Consider the following 25,613-nt stretch of genomic DNA (forward strand, 5'->3'; position numbering starts at 1 on the left):
AAGCCATGTTGATTATTCGTAAATGTCCTAGCTTTTCCAAATGCATGAGAATCGTATCCCTCAGAATCACTTCCAACAACTTACCCACCACTGATGTAAGGCTCATTGTTTGGTCACTCCCTGGCTTTTCCTTACAGTCATTCTTAAATAACGGCACCATGTTAGTCAATCTTCAGTCTTCTGGCTCTCACTCATGGCTGTTGATGGTACAAATATATTAGTAAGGGGTCCAGCAATCTTTTCATAGCATCCCATAAAGTTCTGGGACAAACCTGATAAGGTGTGCAGGTTAGGTGGATTGACCATACTAAATTGCCTCGCAGTGTCCAGGGATGAGCAGGCTATGTGGGTTGGTACTATGCTAAATACAGGGATACTGGAATAGGGTCTGGGTAGGATGCTCTTTGGAGGGTTGGTGTAGACACGATGGCTGAATAATCTTGTTCCACATTATGGGATTCTATGATTCTATTTATTTCTGATTCCTAATTGCCCAAAGGACAGCTAAGTGTCCCATAAATTTCTGTTATGAATATTATTGCACTAACTGTCAGCCCTTTGACCTACAAATGTCCAATATATTGAAAAGAATAGAAGGTATTGAATGCTATATGGACAACATTCTCCTCCACTGGTCCACTAAAGCTCAACATGAGAATGGAACACAGAGGTTCTTGCATAGGCTACAGGATGCTGGCTTAATACTCAATGTTAAGTCCATTATTTCCAGGCCATTATCAAATACTTGGGACATACTGCAAAATTAACAGGACTAATAGCAGATCCACAAAAATAGAAGCCATCAGGACCTTTCTACTAGACAAGAATACTGCTAAACTCTCATGGTTAATGGCAATGGTAAACCATGTGGGGACATTCTTATCTTACTTAACTCAGGTTAATGAACCTCTTTGATAACTTCTAAAGTATGATCGAATGTTGTGATGGAATGAATATAAACAGCATTCACTTGAATGGATTAAAGAGTTGCTCATTTCATCTGAGATTCTCCAACATCATGATCCAGATCTCCAAGCATAACAGTAGCAGATGCCTCATTCACAGGTCTGGGAGCAGTCTTATTTCAGATACAATGTGGTGGGGTCAGATAGCTGGTCTACCATGCCTCTCTGATGTCATTTGGTGCCAGTGTCGCTAGGGCTCTTTCATGCCATATTCAGTCAAATGCTGCTTGGATGTCCAGGCAGTCACTCTTACCTCGCCTCTGGAGTTCAGTTCTTCCATCCATGTTCAACAAAGCTTGGAAAGAGGTCAGGAGCTGAGTGACCTTGGCATAACCCAAACTGAACATCAGTAAGCAACTTATGACTGTGAAAGTGCTACTTAGTGGGACTGTTGATGACACTTTCTAACATTTTGCTCATGTTGAAATAAGAGTAGATGGATAAGCAATGGTTAGCCATGTTAGATATGTCCTGCAAATTTAGACATGACACAACTGAACAAATTTACACATTACCAGGTAAATGTCAGTATGGTAACTGTACTGTGCAACAAATGTCATCAGTGTGTTTGCCAAGACCCAGCCTTTGTTTCTTTGGTCATTTCTTGATATTGCATGGAATGTATCTAATAGCCTGAAAACTGGCATCTGTGATGCTGGGATCTTCAGGAGACTCAGATGGATTATCCACTCAACATTTCAGGCAATTGTTGCAATTGCCTCACATTTGTCTTTTGATGTGCTGGCTACCCCATTATCGAGGACGGAGATTTTGTGGCCAATCTTTTTCCTATTATTTGTTTAATTGGCCACCACAATTCACAGTTGGATATGGAAACAATGCAGAGAATGACTTTTGATCCATTGGTTATGGGATTGCTTTGTTCTATCAACACACGCACCAAGGTTGATTCCTCAATTTGATCATAACTATAGAAAAGGGGTTGTGGTTATGCCAGGTCAGGAGGTTACAGATTGACTACAACTCTGCTGCTGCTGATTTTGCACATCACCTCATGAATGTGCAATCTTGTGTTTCTAGATTGCTTAAAAACCTATCCCATTTCATGCAGTGGTAATGGCACACTAAAGATTGGAGAGTATTACAGTCACTGAATCTGTTCATATAAGTTCACCACACATACTTCAGGGCTGAATAAATTAGCAATGGGTAAATAGGCATTTCCATGCGCTATAAATAGTTAATTTTATTTGAAAGAGGGAACCATTTATTTGAAAAACATATATGTCTGGTTCACCTTTATGTAAGTAAAATGATGCAATGTATCATTTGATTCTGATTCAGTCTCATTTATTGTCAGGAAACTATTAACTCAGATCATGTGTAATAGATTCTCTCATGACACCAACAGGCAAATACACGTATATGAAATTGAAAGAGTCCCAATGACACAAAAATTCAATATTCAACATCAACACCTACTATGGAATATATCATATTTAATTCATTCAGATTGTGCTGTGCAGTGATAATGAACAAGAATTATATTGAATTATCTTATACCATTACAGTAATAGCAAATACACAGTAAACTACTGATAATTAAAGATCCACAATATCTTAAAATTAAATTTTCAGTCATAAAATATTCTTCCTGCAGATCATCTTCCTTCACTGTGACAGTTCTTCTCATTCTTTGGTTTTCCCCCAAAATCTGCAAATTAATCAGGGAAATTAATTCAGTGAAAATGCCTAATTGTTTCAGCTGAATATTAGTTGATCATTTCTGAAAGGTGCTTATGGAGTCTTTTCAGTTCATGAAAAATCTCTCCAGTTAAAGGGAAATTTGATTTCCTTGCAGATACCTCCTTAGAAAGGGGCTAATGCTGGAAATGATGCTTACTTCCTTCTAGATATGATGGTACCAGTATCGTATTAATAGTTTAACTCTGCAAGTATCATTAGTCCTTTCTACAGTGACCAAGCACAGATACATAGAGTATTTTGATTCTGTTCACAGAAAGCTACATGCATGAAATGGAGCTAAAAGAAACTGAAAGGTTTATTTTCATTTTCAGATGCAAATATTTACCAGATCCTCCAAAATGATCAAATATTCGTGACACTTTATCACACTTGACAATTTTGACAATTTATATAGGGGGAAGCGGTGTTGTAATGGCAAGGTCACTGGATTGGTAATCCAAAGGCTCATCATCTGGGTTCAAATTCTATTACAACAATTGATAGAATTTAAGCTCAATTAAATTTGGCATAAAAAGCTAGCCTAATAGTGACCATGAAATCATTGTCTTAAATATTTATTAGTGCCCTTTAGGGACAAATCTGCAGTCCTTGCCTTTCCCGGCCTACAAGACCCAGTAACAAGGTCCACAGCAATGTCACAGCAATTCAAGGTCTAAAAAGAATGAAACTTGTTACACTACTCAGTATCAACCTAGGCACTGGAACCAGTTGGAACCAGTGAAGTCAGCCTTGTTGACCCTGCTTAGTAACATCAGGGAGGTTGTGCCAAACTTAGGAGAGCTGTCCCACAAATGAGTCAGGCAACAGATTCACATAATCATACTGACCTAATCATATTACACAAGGTCCCAGACATCATCATCACCATCCCTGGATATGCACTGTTCCACATATAGGAGAGATCCATGAAAGGTGGCAGCACAGTGATACACAGTCAGGAGGGGGCTACTGCTGGAATCTTCAACATTGTTTCTGGACACCATGAAGTATCATGTCTTCATGTCAAACATTCAATGAAATGTCCTGCTGATTACTACTGATTACACTTCCATACAGTTGATGCATTACTACTACTCCATGTTGAACACAAAATGAATGAAGCACTGAGAGTAGCAAAGTTTCTGAATGTGCACAGATGGGGGACTTCAATGTCTATCATCAGATTGGCTTGTTAACACCACTACTGGCCAAATGAGTTAATTGCTATAGGACAAAACTCCTAGACTGGGTCTGCAGCAGATGATGAGGGAACCATCAAGAGGGTTAAATTTACTTGACTTAATTGTTACCGATCTATCTGTTACCGATGCATCTGTCCGAGACAGGATTTGGAATAATTACTGTCATTTCAGTAATAATGGTCCCAAATGCAATCATTTATTTTGAATGGATTAACTTCCTGTGTTAGTTTATTGAAAACAAAATAAATTACAAGTTATGAAACTGACATGATATAACCAACTGATTGATGTATCGGAAACTTGCAGATCCACAGCACAGTAATTACCAGGCAGAGTCACAGCATAGTATGTGCATAGTGTCATTAAAGGTGAACTCTATTCAAATCCAAGTATACATATCCCTTCTTCCTAAAAGATCGTTGAATAACTTACAGTAAGAAGTCACCCTCTAAATCCCTGTAACATATAAATAAGTTGCTGTTATGCCTAGATCCTGTGATGATGATTTTGGCTGGATATGCTATTGATTTTTAACAGTTGATATCAAAGATCTGAGTGCCCAGCAGTGCACTGAAACAGCCCAGCAATGCCAAAAAGGAAGAATAAGGAAAGAAAGAGGCACTAAATCAAAATGGATTTTGAAAGGGAAATGATGCTCCTCAGCCCCTGTGGTGCATTCACTTCTTCCTGTTATATGCTGGAACAAAAATTGGATTTTGGTTTGTCGATCACTTCATTTCTCCACCTCTAGCAGGATTCCAGCTACCTTTGATTGTAGCTTGAAGGTATTCATTCGGTGTCTGTTTGTTTATGTTAGCATAGAACTCTTGGTAGTAGCAGTAGTCTTTTTCTCTAGTACACTGCCTCTCTCACATACCTTGCAGAAGATAGTGAAACCAAGAATTTTTCTTAGTACTTGCAGAAGGCCATGCTTTCTAATAAGCCTTGCTGTGTTTGGTGGTTATCATGATCATACAAACCAGAATGTTTGTACTTTGGGCCTTCACATTTCAATGACCTGTGAAGATTGTTCTGCACCTACATCCATCCTCAGATACATTTTGACAATACCTGCATATGTCGATTTGTGTAGTAAATCTATCTGGAAAGCTTCCATGTGGATGGATGCAATCACTAATTCAATACTCACACTGTGAACCATTTTCTCAGCATCTGCTCATGAAGGAATCTGTGGATTATGGAGAAGTCTACCTAAGTAACATGAATTGATCAAAATAACATGAGTTGATGAAGACGCAAGTTGAAACTAACTCTGAATTATTGTTTTAATGTACTTTACATCATTTGAATCTCTGATCATTTAAGTCTGTGTAGACCTTCATTCCCAATTGCTAAGCAAACCTTAAAACTTGCTCTTCTGCATCAGTCCGGAATCTCAAACCATCACTCTGAATGATGTTCAAATACTTTGAATTATTTTAGGAGGTGGGCTGTGTCCCAATTTTAACTAGGGAATATAGTGGACATTTTTTACAATCTGCCTTTGACCTTGCATTATTAGCTGTCAATTTGACCAATTCCCTGGTCAAATGAGTTGAGCTGGTCTCTTGGTGGGAATTTTACCTGTTTACTAGCAAGCTGTGTTTTCATTCTTCAATGCTTTAACCAACAAAAACATCAAAGATTTATACCATGCACTTGAGCACAATTTAAGACTTTCAATCATGTGCCTCATCTATAGAATAATTTTCTTACTCAGTGCTTGAGTTCAGTATGTCTCAATGTTTTCCACTTTTTTTCCATGCCATGTAACCAAAAATTGCATAGTAATCAAAAACTAGGATTGATCACCTTCATGGGTTATTTTATTTAGAACAGGAGAATACATTATAAGTTATGACGTTGCAGCAACCAACTGATATCTGTGTGTGCAGCTTATAAACCTCCAGGAGAATAACAGCTAGACAGAGTTTCAACATTGTATACACACTGCATATGGAGCCCTTCAAGGCAAGATATATGTAGTCCAGATGAAGTCTATCTTTTCAATGAAAATATTGGTCGTGTTGTGTTGCACTATCATGTGCTAAAATGGATAGATTTTGAACTAAAGTAGCAACTCAAACTGGACATCTGTGACAAGCTGTTGGCCATCATGCAGCAGAATTATAGTCAACAACAATCTGTAACCTCATGAGGTTGCATATCCCCAAATCTATCATTGCCAGCAAGCCAGGGAGAAATCATGATTCAATAAGGAGTAAGGGAAGGTATGCAGGAATAGTGCTGGCTGTATCTAAAAATAGAGTGTCAATAAAACTCCAACTCAGGGCTACTTACATGCCAGATAGTGGAAGCAACATGATGTTGACAGTGCTAAGTGATCAATTAACCATTAAATCAGATCTCATTCACTGCAGTCCGGTCATAGCCAGTTGTGAATGATGATGATCAGGACAAGGAGGTTCCAAAAATATTCCCACCTTCAATGGTGAGGAAGCCAGACAGCAATAAAACAAAAGACTTGTGCTCCAACGTTGAAAATGCTGTTGGCCAATATGGTCCAATACAACTAGCAATTGTATTGGCAATTCCCTGGAAATGTGAAAAGTTTCCCAGGTATGTCCTAAGCATTAAAAACAGGACAAGTCCACTTTTGGAAATTGCCACCTCATCAGTCTACTCCCAATCATCTGCAGAGTGACACAAGGCCATCTACAATGCTATTAAGTGGTACTTGCTCAGCAATAAACAGCTCACTAACTCTCAGTTTGTGTTCTACCAGGGCCACTGAGCTCTTGACATTATTACAACCTTAATCAAACAAGGACAAAAGAGATAAACTCAAGATGTGAGGAGAGGATGACTGCCCTTAACAGTAAGGCCCCATTTTAACAAGTGTGGCTTCAAGGAGCACTAGCAAAATTGGAGTTAATAGGAATCAGCTAATAGACTTTCCATTGGTTAAAGTAATGCCAGGACAAAGGAAAATGGTTGTGGTTGTAGGATGTTTATCATCTTGGTTTACCAGCATTGCTCGTAACTCATGAATAAAAGAAAAAGGTACCGGGTATTAATCAGACTATGAGCTGGCGAAATCATATTGTGCTTTGCACAGGCTGCCCTTTAAGTGCTGTGTCTGGTTCTGGTCGCCGTGAGATAAAGGAGAAAATTTTGAACACTGGAGGCAATTCAGAAGTAGAGTCTGATCCCTAGTATTAGACAAATAAGTTATAAAGCAGGTCTTTGGACTTTTCAACTTTGAAAAGCAGCATCTGGGAGGTGACAATGAACAAATACAGTATACAAGATCAAAATAATAGTGAAAAATTAATCTCATCGTATCATTTTAAACAAAACCACTACAACAGACAATGTAAAACATTTAAAGATGAAAATGATCTGCATTGGAATGAGGATAATGAGGAAGAAGCCAAAAGCTTCTTGAACTTACTTAACGATTGGACTTCCATCACCCCTTGGGCTCAGGTTGACAAGATATGAACAGTGGGGTCCTACAGTGCTTGGGACCCATGATTCACTGTCTACATTAATGATTTGGATGTGGGGAATAAATGCAAGATTTCAAAGTTTTCAAATCATGCAAAACTTTGTGGGAATATGAATTGTGAGGAGGATAGAAAGAGGCTTTAGAGTGGGCAACAAATATCAGATCAATAATAATTTAGGTAAGTGTGAAATATCCACATCCATTGTGAGAGATTGGAAAGTGCTGATATCCAAACGAACTTAGGTGTCCTTGTTCATAAATCACCAAATGCCAGTGCAGCAAGGGATTTGGAAGGTCAACACTGTGTTAGCTTCTATTGCAAGAGGATTTGAGTGCAGGAGCAAAGAGATCCTGCTTCAATTGTACAGGACACTGATGGGGCTGTACCTGGAGCATGTGTGCAGCTCTGAGGGAGGATATTCTGACCACAGAGAGAATGTAAGGATTATAACCGGACTGATTCCTGGATTGCTGAGATTGTCCTGTGATGACAGATTGAAGTGGCTCTATTCTCTGCAGTTCAGAAGAATGAGAGTTGATTTTACAGAGACCCATAAAATTATTGAAGTGTAGATACTGGTTAGTAGGGCCTGGTATGCGGGAGCACAGTCTCAGACTGAAAGGTAAGCTAATTAAAGCTGAAAAGAGGAGGAATATCTTCGCTTTGAGAATGGCGGATCTGTTGAATCCTTCACCTCAGAAGGTGATGGAAGTCTAGTCATTAAGAAAGTTCAAGACAGATATTGACAGATTTCCAGTTATTAATGACAACAAGAAATGTAGGGATAGCATGTGAATATCACATTGAGGTAAATAATCAGCCAAGGTCTAAAATGGCAGAGTAGGCTCAATGGGCTGAATGGCCTATTCGTGCTCCTATGTTTCGATGGTTCAGTAGATTACAGAGGAGGCTGAATGAGGGAGAGGAAAATTGATTTGGAAACTGGATAGGCATATTGATTAGATGGGAACAAATAAGACCAACACAAACTGGTTATAATTTTATGCAATCCAGGACAAAGCAAAAATGAAATAAAAACAAAAGTAAGTCTCTGGTGATACTTACTAAATTTGGATTTTACTCTCTCCAGTTCTTCCAGCCTTTTCAGTATCTTCTGTGGTACCTGTGGCGATTCCATCTGTTAAGCCTTTGTCTGCCCCAGCGACGCCTCCACCAATACCACCATCTTGAACCATGTCCCTTCCTGCAATGTCTGTATCTTCGACCTCTGCCATATCTCTGACATAAGAAGTATCAGTTATATCTCCAATTCGAAGAATAAGGAGGTCTTTGTGTAGATGTTTCTTGAACAGAAAATCTTAAAAATCTGTCTTAATCAATCAATCAGGTCTTCTTTCTGATCAAACGTATTGATTGCCCAGATTTTGACTTCAGTGACCTATCTCTGCATCGGCAAATTTAAATCTCCCGCAGATAGCAATGTGCTAACTTCACTTCATAACACAGCTCCTGGTACTGGAGTTTTTTAGTTGGGCAATTTGATGGTAAGCTTTAACAACGGAAAAAAGGAGCCAAGTTCCTCTGAGGTCAAGTTGGCTTCTGGAAAGGAAAATAGTTGAGAAGTGGAAAAGTGGAAACTGAGGTTTGTGCTAAAGTATAGATTTACAATAAAACTAAATCTCTGAGTCTGTCTCATTCGACACATTGACATCAGTATAAAAAATATCTTAAATGTTCCATGATGTGATGAAATCGCATGGGGTTTAGAGTCAATTATAAACACATCAGAATAGGTGCAAATTCTGGACATATGCATGAGTTTCATTTTTACATGGGGGCAGAGCTACATTATGGAGAGGCGCAAACAGGGTCTGTTTGGTTGGAAAAATGAAAAGCAGTTTTTCTTTTCATGTAAGACCTGAGTAAGTGTTGCGATTCAAAGGGCAAAGAGTATATTTGAATATGAATCACAGAAAGCTAACAATTAAGAAGGCAAATAGTGTAAGTTGCCTCTATTACAAGAAGGTTGAAACATAAAAGCAAGGGAACCCTTTGCAATTATCAAGGGCTTTGGTGAAAGTGCATCCTGAAAAATGCATATCGATTTAATCTCCTTACTGAAAGAAATGTCATATTCTTTCAGTAAGGGCAGCAGTTACATGGAAACACCATTACCTTCAAGTTCCCCTCTAAGCCACTCAACGTCCTTACTTGGAAATGTATTGCCATTGTTTCACTGTCGCTGGTCAATATCCCACCCTAATAGCTTTGTGGGTCAACCCACAGCAGGTGGACTACAGCAGTTCAAGAAGCAGTTCACTACCGCCTTCTCAAGGGCAACAGGCAGCCAGCGATACCAACGTTCCATAAATGAATTTTTAAAAAAGGCACAGTAAAGTGTTTGAGTAGGTGGTCAGCCATGATCTTGTGAATGGCAGAACATGAATAAGAAGCCAAATGACTCACCTCACTTCAATTTCTTCTCTACTTATGCTGGATGGTTTCAAGTCGAGGTTTTATTTTGACAATTTGTGCAATTCAGGTCTCCTTCCTATCGGAAAGATGTTGTGAAACTTAAAAGGGTTCAGAAAAGATTTACAAGGATGTTGCCAGGGTTGGAGGATTTCAGCTATAGGTAGAGGCTGAACAGACTGGGGCTGTTGTCCCTGGAGTGTTGGAGGTTGAGGGGTGACCTTGTAGAAATTTACAAAATCATGAGGGGCATGGATAGGATAAATAGGCAAAGTCTTTTCCCTGGGGTCAGGGAGTCCAGCACTAGAGGACATAGGTTTAGGGTGACAGGGGAAAGATATAAAAGAGACGTAAGGGGCAACTTTTTCACGCAGAGGGTGGTGCAAGTATGGAATGAGCTGTTAGAGGAAGTGGTAGAGGCTGGTACAATTGCAACATTTAAAAGGCATTTGGATGGGTATATGAACAGGAAGGGTTTGGAGGGATATGGACGGGGTGCTGGCAAGTGGGACTAGATTGGGTTGGGATATCTGGTCGGCACGGACAGGTTGGAGCGAAGGGTCTGTTTCCATCTCTATGACTCTACTTCAAACCAGATTTCCAGGATGTTGCAAACCATTATTTCGTGAAATAAAATTTTCAAAGTTCTGCAATTTACCTTTGTATTGCATTCTTCTGATGATTCACTGCTTTCCGATGAAGATGATTCACTGCTTTCTGAAGATGACGATGGTGGTGATTTTGTTGTCGTTGTTGTTGTGGTCATTGTTGATGTTGGTGTCGATGTTGATGTTGGTGTTGGGGTTGAGGTTGCTGTTGTGTTTGGAGTTGGGGTTGATGTTGGTGTTGTGGTTGGGGTTGGGGTTGAGGTTGCTGTTGTGTTTGGAGTTGGGGTTGATGTTGGTGTTGTGGTTGGGGTTGGGGTTGAGGTTGCTGTTGTGTTTGGAGTTGGGGTTGATGTTGGTGTTGTGGTTGGGGTTGGGGTTGAGGTTGCTGTTGTGTTTGGAGTTGGGGTTGATGTTGGTATTGTGGTTGGGGTTGAGGTTGATGTTGTGTTTGGGGTTGGGGTTGATGTTGTTGTTGGGGTTGGGGTTGATGTTGTTGTTTGGGTTGAGTTTGATGTTGGGGCTGATGTTGATGTTGGTGTTGGGGTTGGTGTTGATGTTTGGGTTGAGTTTGATGTTGGTGTTGGTGTTGATGTTGGTGTTGGGGTTGGTGTTGATGTTTGGGTTGAGTTTGATGTTAGTGTTGGTGTTGGTGTTGATGTTGGTGTTGGGGTAGGTGTTGGTGTTTGAGTTGAGTTTGATGTTGGTGTTGGGGTTGGGGTTGATGTTTGGGTTGAGTTTGATGTAGGTGTTAGTGTTGATGTTGGGGTCGGTGTTGGTGTTGATGTTGACGTAGGGGTTTGTGTTGTCATGCTTGTGTTCATGCATTGTACCATAACAAGTGGACTTTCGTTACGTCTCACTTCAACCTGGCTGGTGCAAGTAGCAGTTTTCTACAAATATAAAGGTTGAGGCTATAATTCAGTAACAGTAATAATGAGTGGCATATTGAACTAAGGGTCACACATCTTCATGAAATGTACTGTAAACATCAAGGGCTTTTATTAACACAGTGAATGTTGGGCCAGATTCCTAGGGAGGGACAGTCTCATGCAGATTTCCAATATCATTGTTCTTTTTAATGGAAGAACGGAGTTCCACATTTCTGGGAAATGATCTGCTCAGGCCTCCATTAGATATGTTGCGCCACTCAAGCAGTTCTTTTGCAATGTTGAACTGTCAGAAGAAGGCAGACCATATCCCCACTTCACAGCAGTCAGTTGCTGTATTCTAAAAATGCAAGAGTCCACACAAACACTTTGACAGCTGCTGTCAAGCAGGAGGAACATTAGATAAGTGTGATGTTAGAGTGCTGGGTGGATAGGATGCCAGATGGTGAGCGGGTTTGGTGCCTAGGTAAATAGAGTGCTAGGTGGGTTTAGAGTAGAGTGACAGCTGGATATTTGATATTCAGAATTCTGATATCCAGCATTGCCAGAACAGTACAAAGGACTTTGCAAAAATTGAAATGGTTGCCTATCTTATTGCAGTTAATCATAGAGATAATCTGACTGTATCAGATCAGCGAGGATACTGAGACAACGGGGTTGTAGGCAAATCCTGAAACTATTCAGAAAAGTATTTTTTAATATTTATATAAAGATACTTTTGCTACATTCTAGCTCCTCCCTGACAGTCATGATAATAGTCTATGTATCTCTTTGCTGAGGTACCACAGTGTTTGAATCTTTTCCTTTAACTGTTTCCTATGTTTTGAATATATTATCAGGGAATGCTTTAATATTGAGTCTGTGGAACCACACCCATTCTGTTTAAAAGCCTTTGATAATGGTAACCATCAGTCATAATCTTTGGTGTACAAGCCAAGACCTATTGCAGCTAAACGGTGGCACAGTGGTTAGCACTGCTGCCTCACAGCGCCAGAGACCCGGGTTCAATTCCCGACTCAGGCGACTGACTGTGTGGAGTTTGCACATTATCCCCGTGTCTGCGTGGGTTTCCTCCGGGTGCTCCGGTTTCCTCCCACAGTCACAAAGATGTGCGGGTCAGGTGAATTGGCCATGCTAAATTGCCTTAGTGTTAGGTTAAAAGGGGTAAATGTAGGGGTATGGGTGGGTTACGCTTCGGCGGGTCGGTGTGGACTTGTTGGGCCGAAGGGCCTGTTTCCACACTGTAAGTAATCTAATCTAATCTAAACACCAACTCAATTCACCTTTTTTCCAAACCCCCCAGGCATGACTCCACCTTTACTTAAAACCACTGTATTCAGACATATCATTGACCTGCTTCTTTTTCCCAAGTCTCATGATTCCCAATCCATGCACAGTTCAATTGTACTGCTTTCCAAAGATCTTCAAAAAGAATTATACCAGTCACCATTTTCATAGGAAGTCCCACAGGCCAACTCCAGAGCAATGTGTCCTGAGTTAACCAGACAGACCAACAGTGGATTAAATAAGCCATGTCATAGATGAGGCAGGTGATGGCCTTGGTGGTATTATCACTAGACTAAAAATTCAGCGAGCCAGGTAATGTTCTGGGGACCTGGTTTGAATCCTGTCATTATCTATCTCCTTATAGAAGATCTTTGAATTCCCTTTATGCAGACCACCAGTCTAATCTTGTTTTGCCTCTAATATTTCCTTTTTCACTTCTTCCTTGCACTTTTAATATTGATCCAGATTCTTTTTGTATTGTCAAGGTGATATCTTCTCTATGCACCATTTTGCTCCAAGGCAAAAGGTTATGAAAAGATTTGTAGCTCAGGTTGAGGTTCTGGATGTAGATTTGCTCACTGAGCTGTAAGTTCGTTTTCAGATGTTCCGTCATCATACTAGGTAACATTGTCAGTGAGCCTCTGGATGGAGCACTGATGGTGTAGCCCCCTTTCTATTTACGTGTTTGGATTTCTTGGGTTGGTGATTCTATTTCCTGTAGTGATGTCATTTCCTATGGTGGTATCGTTTTGTGTTCTTTTTCGCAGTGGGTGGTAAATGTCAATGTGTTTGTTGATTGAGTTCCTATTGGAATGCTATGCTGCTAGGAATTCTCATGTGTGTCTCTGTTGGCTTGTCCTAGGATGGATGTGTTGTCCCAGTTGAAGTGGTGTCCTTCCTCATCCATATGTAAGGATACTAATGAGAGAGAGTCATGTCGTTTTGTGGCTAGTTGGTGTTCATGTATCCTGGTGGCTCGTTTTCTGCCTGTATGTCCAATGTAGTGTTTGTTACAGTTCTTGCAAGGTATTTTATAAATGACATTAGTTTTACTTGTTGTCTGTATATGGTCTCGCATCCTTTTCATCCATCCTACGACAAGCCAAATAGAGACATGCACGAGAATTCCTAGAAGCATCACTTCCAACAGGAACTCCATCAACAAATTCATTGATTTGGATCCCATCTATCACCCCCTGTGAAAAAGAACAGGAAATGGCATTACAATAGGAAATGATGTCACCACAGAAAATAACATCACCAACCCAAGAAAACCCAAACATATAAATAGAAAGCGGGCTACACCACCAGTGCTTCGTCCGGAGGCTCACTGAAGATATTACCTAATATGGTGATGAAACATCTCAAAATGAGCCTTCCAGCTCAGCGGTCAAACCTACAGTAGACAATAGTCTATTTGAACTTAAGCAGTCCACTTTTGCAAACCTCCAGAAAGTTTATCCACCATTGATGTGATTCTGACATAGAAAATCAGTTATGAAACAATCTGGAAATGCTAGGAGCTACACTAGAACCTAATCTAAGATTATCACCTGAGTCCATAGTGTGATGCATTCACATGTACTGAAAGCAATTTGCATCAATGCACATGATTCTATTTTATGGAGACAAAATGAATTTGTAAGGATATTGCACATTCTTCAAAAAATTTGTCATGGAGACAGCTAAGGCTATCAGAATCTAACTGCCTTTCCTGAGAATTAAGATTAACAGGTTCTTGCTGAATCTCCATGCCAGTGATGGCCCAACAAATCAGCACCCTTTTCATATAGTGTACAAGGTACTGTCACTTTGTTCAAGACTGTTTCTTGTAGAATAGTCATGAAGGTGCAATATAAATGAGGAAGAGACGGGAACTGAGGATGTGTTCTAAAGGTAACTATTCAGAAATGGGAAGGAATAGCCTTAGCACAACTATTAAGGGATAAGCAGGAAAGAATCAATTGAGGGCAGTCCCATTCAGCTGGATTATGGAGGAAGTTCATACTGCATCAAAATTAGAGCTGTAGTTCATTATAATATTGCCCTATCACTGACCCTACTTTGTTCCATGTTAACAACAGAACCTTCCAAAGCTATCTCTGTAATGCTAACTCACAAATGGATGCTTTATTACCTACTGCTGTGTGGGGGTCAATGTGAATTATCAACCAATGCAGGACTAAATTTCACATGTTGCATGGCAGGTCAATATGCCATTTTAAGGTTTAATTAGAACAAGGCAGTAAATGGTTAGCATTGTAATACTCACGGCATCTGGGGTAGATAGCAATGTACAATTTGCCGGATCCAATCCAGAATTTACAGCACATACAGTTTCCTGGACATGGATGACAATATCAAAATCCGTTGCACCTTCTCCTAAATCAGTGGCCTAAACAAAGGGATAGAGTTACACTTAATGAAATACATTTCAGATAACACTTACAAACAATAACACAGGGCTTGGTTTTCCTGACTCAATTGATTCCAAACGTAAATGTGCTGATTAAAAAGAAAATGACGATGACGTTGCATTGCTAGAAATATCACCTCCTCCAATTCTTCAGGATTTTACTTTAATTGTGATGGTGAATAGGGTTGGACATAAGCAAATTGAGATAAGCTCTTCAGCAACATCTAGTGACTATGGTAAATAGCCGGTTTCTACCATCTTCTGAATTCAAATTTCAGCCCCATTGCAGATCAGCAGGTGTTTGCAAAGGGAAATATTATTGTAATATTTACAAAATATATGTAAAGCTTGTTCTTGTTGAAGAATAAGAAAGAAATGTTAATAATAGGTTTTTGGGCAGAATATGCCATCATACATGAGTTCTTAAAATGATTTAAACAACTAATTGTTCGATTACAGATGACACTGACTTGAACTATGATACGTCTCAACGGTACTTTTCTCACAGTAAAAACATTCGCACAATCAACAGAAGAATTTTCTTTTAATTGTGAGTCAATAAATACAATAAATCCATGGAATTTTGAGGCACTTACAACTATTATTTTGCAGCAAAAAGTTATGAATTGCAAAATCTTAAAGCACTTACTATTTTCTTTAATTGTAAGAAGGCAGAACTTACACATGGGTCACCTAAACCTGACTCATGAGAATTTGAGTTAACAGCCAATGATCAGAATAACAAATCACACCCTAATCATTCCAGAGCTCACTCAATATTTGTCAGAACAGCAGAAGATCTGGTCTACAGTGAAATTGAAGAGAAATATTTCATTTTGTCTGCTTTCCTTGTGTCATATAGTTCTATTCCATTCTTCAGAAAGCAATCTTATTGAAGTATACAAGATCCTGAAGGTGTTCGATGGTGTGGGTACGATGAAGATGTTTCCCCTTCCAGGAGACACTAGAACTTGAGGACTCAATTTACAAATGAAGGATCATCTGTTAAGATGGGGGATGAGGAAATTATTTATTTTTTTCAGAGGGATGTTAGTAAATCAAGGACTCTTTCCTAATGAGTAATGAGGATAGGATCATTGAGTATTTTTAAGCCTAAATTAAATAGAGTCTTGTTTAAGCAGGGAATCAATGGTTAAAGCTGGTAAACAGAAAAATCGAGTTGAGGCCATAATCAGATTAGCCATGATCTTACAAATGATGAAGCTTGTTTGAGATCCCCAATATCCTACCCATGCTCCTATTTGTATACTCATATTTTCTCTCTGCCTCTTGTTTGTTTCTTTTCAATATTTACATACATCAGGCCATGCAAAACAATAGAGCACATAATAGAACAATGATGTAATCAGACCACAATCATTGCACTCCACTCAGTTAATTTCATTCATACTCTTACCACTTATTAACTATGTGTCCAAATATATCACAGGATGCTGCAATTTATTTTGTAAGGAATGATGTGCGTCAATTTCCAATTTCATAATCAATACAAACCAAGCCTTAAATATTTTTGGTAACTTTGCCAACTATTTATTATAACATCAATGAAGTAAAGAAGTTGTGCATTATCAATTTAAGTAAATAATCTCAGAGGTATGAAATGTTCTGGCCTCAGTTGTTGGATCTTTCAGGATGTAGCAATAGCATAATTACAGATGAGTTCCATCCTGATATCAAGCTTAGCAATATCCCAAATTCCTATTAGGTACTTCAAGTCATTGAGTTGTAAAGCACAAAAGTAGAGCCTTCGGCTCAACTTGCTGACCAACCTGGAATGATTAGGGTGTGATTTGTTATTCTGATCATTGTCTGTTAACTCAAATTCTGATGAGTCAGATTCAGAGGACCCATGTGTAAGTTCTGCCTTCTATATTGAAGGCGTTATTTTAATGTGAGTTATTCATAACATGAAAAGGTGCAAAAGAACTTAGTATAGACTAATCTAGGAAAAGGCATTGACACAAATTAGCACAAAAGAATGTGTTTGTGATTTTTGGAGGCCAACCAACTAAGTCCCAGGTATGATACAAGGTGTGTGATTTATATATTATATTTTAATAGAACTTATTTTAGTGTTTGAGTTTTGAACCAATGGCATGTGGCTTTTGGTCTCTGTATATGAAAGGATTTAATGATTAATTGTCATTATTTTGAAAGCACGTTATTTTCAAATGAGTATGAGAGAGAGTGACTTCCTGCAGTGGTAAAAAACTGTTTGTAGTAGGAGAGTTCTGCAAGTGGACAGAGTAATCATTCTCGGGCATGAGCTTGCTTTTAATTAGAAGACTCAAGGTTTTTTTTGTTGGTTTGTTTCGGGAAAATCTCAAAGTTTGGAACTTGTTTTCAATTTGTGAAAGGTGCAGTTGAAGTTGGATAGAGTCATAGAGTCTAACAGCACGCAAACAGACCCTATGGACCAGCACATCCATGGCAATCAAGTTTCCCAAACTGAACTCGTCCCACTTGCCTGTATTTGGCCCATATCCCTCTGAACTGTTGCTGTCCATTACCTGTCCAAATGACTTTTAAATGTTGCAACTGTACCTGCGTCTACCATTTCCTCTAACAGTTCATTCAACATATGAACCACTCTCTGCATGAAAACTTTGCCCCTTGAGTTCCTTTTAGATCTTTCTCCTTTCACCTTAAATATATGCCCCCTATATTTGAAAACTCCTCTACCCTCAGGAAAAGACCTTTGCTATTCACTTTATCTGTGTCCCACATAACTTTATAAACTTCTATAAGGTCACCCCTCAATCTCCTACGCTCCTGTGGAAAACGTTACAACCTATCCAGTGTCTCCTTATATCTGAAATGCTCCAGTCCCAGTAACATCCCAGTGAATCCTGTCTGAACCCTCTCTAATTTAATAATATTCTTCTTATAGCAGAGTGACCAGAACTGTACACAGTACTCCAAAGGTAACTTCACCAATATCCTGTACAACCTAACATGCCATCTCAACTCCTATACCCAATGGTCTGAGCAGTCAAGGCAAGCATGCTAAACACCTTCTTAATCACTCTGTCTACCTGTGACACAATATTCTAAAGAGCTATGTACCTGAATCCCTGGGTCTCTCTGATCGACAACATTATCCAGGGCACTACCTAAACTGTATAAGTGCTGTCCTGGTTTGTTTTACCAAAATGCAACATCTTACATTTATCCAAATTAAACTCCATCTGTCACTCCTCAGCCCATTGGCCCAATAGATCAAGTTCTATTTGTAATCTTAGATAATCTTCTTCACTACCAACTATCACACCAATTTTGGTGTCATCCAAAAACTTAACTAACCATGCCTCCTAAGTTCTCATCCCAATCATTTATATGAATGACAAACAATAGTTGACCCACCGTGGATCCCTGCAGAACACTACTGGTCATAAGCCTCTGGTCCTACAAACAACCGTCTACCCATCACCCTCTGTCTCCTGCCATCAAGTCAATATTGTATCCAATTTACAAACTCTCCCTGAATCCCATGTGAACTAACTTTCTGAATCAGTATACCATGTGGAACCTTGTCTAAGGCTTTACTAACCCGTAGACAATGTCTACCACTCTACCCTCATTAATCATGTTGGAAACAGAAAAGTTAGAAAATCGACTAACTTAATGGAAGGCCTTTAGTTTCAAAGTTCTTAACCAGAAATATTTGGTTAGGAATCTGAAGGAGATATTCAAAGCTGAGAAATTATAATTCCATTCATGAGAATATATAAGCATGAGGCTATCAAACTTGACAAGGAATTGACGTAACAGGCAGGTCAAATCTACAGATGTGATAAAAAACGGAATTCTCTCTGGTGATTGAATACTATAAAGAGATGTTGTTGGATATTGCATTGTATTCAAGGAATTGTATGTTTACTGTGTTTTGAAGACATTGAATTGTGCTCCATATGAATAGCTTGTACTTTTTTGCATAATAAATATCAGTTTTATTGTTAAAAACAGATCTGGAGCATTATATATTTGTGTGTCAGAAATTGACCACCTCAAAAGAAAAGCAAAATATTATTTATCAAGCCAGATTTTAGTCTGTGATCTCACTCATACAATGATAATATCAGTTGGGGTCATACCACAGGACTACATTGCAGGAATTCCTCAAGGTCATGCCCGAGCCAAAAATATAATTAACTGCTTTATCAGTGGCCTTTCCCTCAGCATAAAGAGATGACTTCAGTGTTCATTACTTGAAGGTCCTTGGAAGGCATAGGATAATGAGGATATGGCAATGAGTGCTTTAATATGGATTCCTTTTGTTTCCTTCTCGACTCCCCCTCCTGGTTCTTTGGCTCATTTTTCAGCGCAAAGCCTTGATTAATCAGAGTCAAACTGCCTGGTTTAAACTTAATCAAATTGGCAGTTAATTGTCACTTGTCATTGAATTGATGCATTGTCCACGACAACATTTCTACCAATCTAAGTCCTCTTGTCGCAGAATTAACAATCTCTTCTCATACAGTATGAAAAAAGTTGTTGTGAATTTCTTGTGAATTGTCACAAAGTGTGCAAGATGAAAAACTTTGCCAGGATGTGTTTTTCTGCAATATTCAAGTTCCTTACCAAAAAGGAATTATACGTTGTGAAAACCTTTCCCGTGAATACTCACATTACTGATATCTTAGGCTTCTTCAGACTTTTAATAACCTGTAGAGTACCAAGCAAACCTTTCTGGTCGGGAAGTTCCCACAAAATAAAACACTTACACAGAGGTAGCTTATTGCCTTAACTGTTCTCAACAAATTCCTTTTCCTGGGATCAGCTATTCGAATATATGACTTCAGTCAGGTCTCCTTCAGACTGAATTTAGAAGCTTTTAATTATTTTGTCTTTTTAAAGAAAAACTTGCTCATCCCAGTTTATGATAAGCAAATGGCTCAATGTTTTATTTCTTTTCCAGTCATAAAGCCTCACAATATCAAACTAAAATTCGTAATTCTCCAAGAGGCCTTCGGTCATGTGCTTTCTGAAACATACTGGCTTAAAACCATGGTTTATAAAGACTGACCTAGTTCATGGCTAAATCCTTCCATAAAGAAAATTAGAACCCAAATGTTACTTATTGAAATCCAAACTCTAAAGGAAAGATATTAATAGTTATAAATGACACATCTTTCCTCATAATTTACATCAGAGTTATTATCAGTTTATCTAGACAATGAGCATTTGTCTAACATTTAACAAATTAAGTTCCAAATATTAAAACTAAATAATTGTAACACAATTTTCAATGTACTTTATCCTTTATTCTTAATAAATGAGAGTCATTGCATATTTCAATACCTTGTTTTCAGAAGTGTAAATAGTAGCTGAAACATAATATGAATATTCAACTTGCGAGATATTGTATTCTAAGTCCCTTCACTAACTCATTCACAAACACTTTATATTTCCCACTCACAAGTGCTCTATTTTTGTTCATTCATAACTCCTTTTCTAACCCACTCATAACTCCCTACTATAACACTGTTTCATTCATTCACTCATTCATTCATTTATAAAACTGCGGTTCTGTAGTATATTTTACTGTCATAAGATAAATCAAATTTAAAACAACCCTTTCTAATCAAAACAACCCTTTCAAACCCATTACTGCGTTTTCACACCTTATCAGTCCCTGCTACCTCTGAATAAGTGTCGTGTATAGAACAAGACCATCCCCACCATCATGTCTCCAGAAAACATTCTAATTATAATCAGCCCTTGCCAACTATCTCCAAGACCCGAATGCATTACAGAACACCAAACACTTCCCCTTATTAGCATGTACTTGTTAAATGCCTTTTACCTGGACTGTTACCCCTTTAAGAAACTAACAGCCAAAACAGTGCTTAAGTGAAATTCACACCAGCAAACAGTAGACAAATCTCATAACCCAGTTATCGTAATCAGTTTAATATCCTTTATTCTTTTATTAAGTACAGGTACAATTTCTAACTTATTTAGAGCATATTGACCTAGTATTTTTTTACTAACATTTAATAACTTAAAAGACAAAAGGACAAACATCTCATAATTATACAAGCAGACCAGATGAACATTCTTACTCCTATCAGGAGTAGCAGCTAGCTTTTAGTACATGTTTTAACCCAACTACTGTCTCCCAGGGCAGAAGCTTAAAGGCCTGAAGGTCGATAAATAACCTGGACCAGATGGACTACACCCCAGAGTTCTAAGGGAGGTCACTGAAGAAATAGTGGGGGCATTAGTGATTTTTCAGGTATCACTAGAATTAGAGAAAGTCCCAGAAAAATGGAAAGTCACTAATGTGACACACCTGTTGAAAAAGGGAGTAAGGTAAAAGTTAAAAAATTACATCCTAACCTAACTTTGTTCACCGGTAAGATTGTGGAATCCATTGTGAAGGTTGAGATTTCTAAATACTTGGAAGTGTATGGTAAACTAGGGCAAAGTCAGCATGGTTTCATCAAGGGGAAGTCATGCCTAAAAATTCTGCTAGAATTCTTTGAGGAAGTAATGAGCAGGTTAGACCAAGGAGAGCCAATGGATGTTATCTACCTGGACTTCAAGAAGGCTTATGAAAGGGTGCCGCACAGGAAGCTACTGGGTAAGATAAGGATCCATGGTGTTAGAGGCAAGGTGCTAACATAGATAGAAGCTTGGCTGTCTGGTAGAAAGCAAAGAATGGGGATGAAAGGGTCCTTCTCAGGATGGCAACCAGTAACAAGTGGTGTTCCTCAAACCTTAGTGTTGGCACCACAACTTTACACTTCATATATTAATGATCTAAATGACAGAACTGAGGGCATTCTGGCTAAGTTTGCAGAGGATACAAAGATAAGCAGAGGTACATGTAGCATTGAGGAGGTGGGGAGGCTGCAGGAGGATTTGGACAGATTAGGAGAGTGAGCAAAGAAGTGGCAGATGGAGTACAACATTGGAAAGTGTGAGGCCATGCACTTTGGTAGGAAGAATTGAGGCATGAACTATTTTCTAAATGGGGAGAATATTCTGAAGTCTGAAGTGCAGAGGAACTTGGAGTTCTCGTCCAGGATTCTCTCAAGGTAAACTTGCAGGTTGAGTCAGTGGTTAGGAAGGCAAATGCAATGGTGGCTTATATTTTGAGAGGACTTGAATCTAAAAGCAGTGATGTACCTCTAAGACTGTACAAGGCTCAGGTCAGACCACATTTGGAGTACTGTGTGCAGTTTTGGGCCCCATATCTCAGGAAAGATGTTCTGGCCCTAGAGCATGTCTAAAGGAGGTTCACGAGAATGGTCCCAGGAATGAAAAGCTGAATATATGAGGAACATTTGATGACTTGATGGAGTTTAGAAGGATGAGAGGAGATCTAATTGAAATATAAAGAATACTGAATGACTTGGACAGAGTGGACAGAATGAAGATGTTTCCACTGGTAGGAGACACTGGGATACAAAAACATAGCCTTAGAGTAAAGGGAAGACATTTTCTAACAGAGATAAAGCGAAACTTCTTCAGTCAAAGAGACTTACTGGTCTTTAATCTCATTACTTTCCCTCTAATCCCTTCTCTAGTGATAGTTATTGTATTTGCTTTCTTCTTTTTCTTTTGCACGTTGAATATTCAGTAAGTTTGGAATACTGTTATTGTCTTCCACTCCAAAGACTGAGGCAAAATATTTACCAGAGTAGCCTGATCACTGGTTGGATCCAGAACCATAATGTTCTTGGAAAACATCTCAAATGCAGTCCATGAATACTGCCTCATGGCGACTTTGGTCAGTCGGCTTTCATGAAGATTAAAGTCACCCATGATTAATGTATTACTTTTGTTGAATATTTGGCTCCCAGCTTCTTTGTAGTCATGTCTCTATAATATCTAAAGGATCATACTCATTAACTTGCACTTATGCCATTAATTCATTTATTTTGCTTTGAATACCATAAACATTCAAGAAAGCCGTGGGTGGCACGGTGGCACAGTGGTTAGCACTGCTGCCTCACAGCGCCGGTAAACCCAGGTTCAATTCCCGCCTCAGGTGACTGACTGTGTGGAGTTTGCACGTTCTCCCCATGTCTGTGTGGGTTTCCTCCGGGTGCTCCGGTTTCCTCCCACAATCGAAAGATGTGCAGGTTAGGTGAATTGGCCATGCTAAATTGCCCGTAGTGTTAGGTAAGGGGTAAACGTAGGGGTATGGGTGGGTTGCGCTTCGGCGGGTCGGTGTGGACTTGTTGGGCCGAAAGGCCTGTTTCCACACTGTAATCTAATCTAAAAACAGCCACTAATTTTGTCTTTTTACCACTCTTTCCCCTTTTGACCCTATGTATTGCTGTTTTTCTATTTTTGTATCATCTTTCTCTTCTTGTTCACTTGAGTATCGTTGGGTACCGTGCCCTGTAATGCTGCCATGTCCTCTTGCTTCATATGCTTATATTCCCCCTCTCCGAAACCCCCCAGCCCCTCTAATTAGTTTAAAACCCTATCTGCAGTCATAGTTACTTGATTTTCCAGGACACAGATCTCAGCATGGCTCTGTTTTCCTATCCAGTTGCAGTATTAAGGGCCTCCCTTCTTTTGCAATATTTTATTCAGATTTCAAGCATATGCTGTCTTTTGCTTTTGCTATTCTGACGGAGAGAGATGGACTTGAACCAACTGAATATTTGCTTTTCAACAGTATCTAATGGCTAGAGCCTCCTATTGTCACCTCTAGAATAAAACTGCAATCTCATCGCAGGTAAGTAAATGTTTGAGCAGGGAAATCCCATTATGATGTTTACAAAGGAATGTCAAGATTATTTGTTCACATTGAAGCAATTAAAAAAGTGGTGGTGTCAAGAGGAAATAATAATCGAATTGGACAAAAAAAATACAATCATGCATGTGCTTCTAATAAGATGTAGATCTAATGCAAATAATTCCAACCTAAAATGCTGCAACTTATTGTCTATCTCTTGACTATGACCAAATTTCTCACTCTAAATTCATAGCACGTTCCATAAAATGTGTAAAGCTAATGTTCATTACAAGGAAAAAACTAAAGGGAATCAATTGGATTTGGTGACACTTACATTTAGTACTTGGCAGCTCACAATACGGAAGAGATTATCCATTGCAAACATCTGATTCACTTGTGTAATTGTAGCATTTACTGCCTCAGGTGTCTGTGAATTGGTCGACTGATCACATGGAATCCCAGAATCTAAAAGCAAAGGGATTTAAAGATGAATATATTTTTGAGTGATAGTCTTTTGGTTTAACATCCAATGCTTACAACAACAATTTACACAGTAAAATCATTCCTTAATATATTTCAATACTTGCCAGAATAGTAGAGGATCTGGGCTACGGCAAATATAACAAAAATGATTTTCATTTTGTCTGTTTAGATATGTTGATAGACACTTCAGTTCTGTTCTTCTGTCTTTGCCTGCTGCCTGTTTCTATTCAACATTTATATACCTCAGGCAGAACAACTCACATTCTGCATCAGTGATGTAATCTGACCACAAGTAATGCACAACTTCACTCATTTTGTTTCCTTCAAATTCTTCCCACTTGTTAACTATGTGTTCAAAAGCGTCACTGGGTGTCGCAATTTTTAATAAGCAGTGATGTGTGTCAATTTCCAGTTACATAATCAAAACAATCCAAGCTCTACATAAATTGGTAACTTTATTAATTATTTGTCATGAACTCCAATGGAATAAAAAAGTGGTAAATAATCAGATTAAATAAGTAACTCATAAACATGAAACTTACTGGTCACTGCATGGTTACTGGATATTTCGATAGAAAGCCAGCCATTCTAGTGCATCCAAACTTTCAATTAGCATTCCTTCTATTATCTTAATCATTTCCACTACAACTGATATGTTGGCAGCCTTCTCTTCCTTACTTATTGCCAGCATAAAATACCCAGTAAGTATTTTGGACTGGCCCTGCTATCTCAACATGTATCATTTCTTTGTCTCGAATAAGCCTCACCTCTCCTCCAAATACTGAGTTACTAGGTACACATGAGCAGAAGGTATTTATATTTCCTTTTATTAACTGCAATCCTGTTTTCATATTCTCTGTTTGCTGGTCCAATTTTCCTCTTCATTTCCTGTCTCAGTTTGCTGATTTTGTCTGGTTCTTGCTTGAAGAATTCACCGAATATACATCACGTACACTTTGTTTCCATCTGATCATATTCCCCAACTTGCCTATCACCAAAACAACTTGTCATTAGTTCCCCTACCTTTTCCTCTTCTTACTTTGTGCCGAGCCTGTACATAAGGCATCTCCCCCTTGAAGATCACCCATTGATCTGTTACTGCTTTCACTGTTGGACACTGGATAGTTCCTCTCTTATCACATTACGATTGGAGCTTTCCAAGTTTAGAAATTCTATTTTACATTGCTCCTTGCTCTTCCTTTTTGCTTGTCCAGCCTTATGATACAACAATCAATGCTTATCTGAGTGTTCTGCCACAAATATTTGGTCAACTCGCCCAACCTCATTCCCAATCACCAAATGCAGCAATGCCTTATGTTCATATGAACATAAGAAATAGGGCAAAGGTATCAAAAACAGAAATTGCTTGAAAAGCTCAGCTGGTCTGGCAGCATCGATGGAGAGAAATCAGAATTAACTTTTCAGGTTAATAG

The 25,613-nt window shown here is 38.9% G+C and overlaps 1 protein-coding gene across 3 annotated transcripts; it reads right to left on the reverse strand.

Moving 5' to 3' along the window:
• Positions 1-2,232: 2,232 nt before the first annotated feature.
• Positions 2,233-24,437, reverse strand: LOC122551342 (uncharacterized). 3 transcript variants are annotated; one of them, XR_015757596.1, is made up of 7 exons: positions 24,285-24,437; positions 24,032-24,162; positions 14,835-14,957; positions 10,439-11,278; positions 8,413-8,586; positions 5,025-5,086; positions 2,233-2,640 (listed from the first exon to the last, which is right to left on the reverse strand). XR_015757596.1 is itself a non-coding variant. In XM_087988770.1 (6 exons), the coding sequence occupies exons 1-5, from the start codon at positions 24,334-24,336 to the stop codon at positions 8,452-8,454; spliced, it is 1,281 nt and encodes a 426-aa protein (XP_087844896.1). In that variant the 5' UTR covers positions 24,337-24,437; the 3' UTR covers positions 2,235-2,640; positions 8,413-8,451. The 3 variants fall into 3 exon arrangements, 1 of the variants encoding a protein (XP_087844896.1); XR_015757597.1 differs by having other exon boundaries at positions 2,234-2,640; positions 5,025-5,063; XM_087988770.1 differs by lacking the exon at positions 5,025-5,086 and having other exon boundaries at positions 2,235-2,640.
• Between the last annotated feature and the right edge of the window lie 1,176 nt (positions 24,438-25,613).

Source organism: Chiloscyllium plagiosum, unplaced genomic scaffold (genome assembly GCF_037043375.1).
Source record: "Chiloscyllium plagiosum isolate Xiang-an unplaced genomic scaffold, Cpla_swu_hap1 HiC_scaffold_7, whole genome shotgun sequence".
Lineage (NCBI taxonomy): Eukaryota > Metazoa > Chordata > Chondrichthyes > Orectolobiformes > Hemiscylliidae > Chiloscyllium > Chiloscyllium plagiosum.

Excerpts from the sequence above, each read along its gene's own strand:
- LOC122551342 (XM_087988770.1), bottom strand. The coding sequence starts at position 24,336 with ATGAAAATCATTTTTGTTATATTTGCCGTAGCCCAGATCCTCTACTAT. Across the intron at positions 11,279-14,834 it reads TGCTATCTACCCCAGATGCC|AAAACTGCTACTTGCACCAG; the intron begins GTGAGTATTACA and ends TTATATTTGTAG. Across the intron at positions 8,587-10,438 it reads CAGAAGAATGCAATACAAAG|AGATATGGCAGAGGTCGAAG; the intron begins GTAAATTGCAGA and ends TTCTTATGTCAG.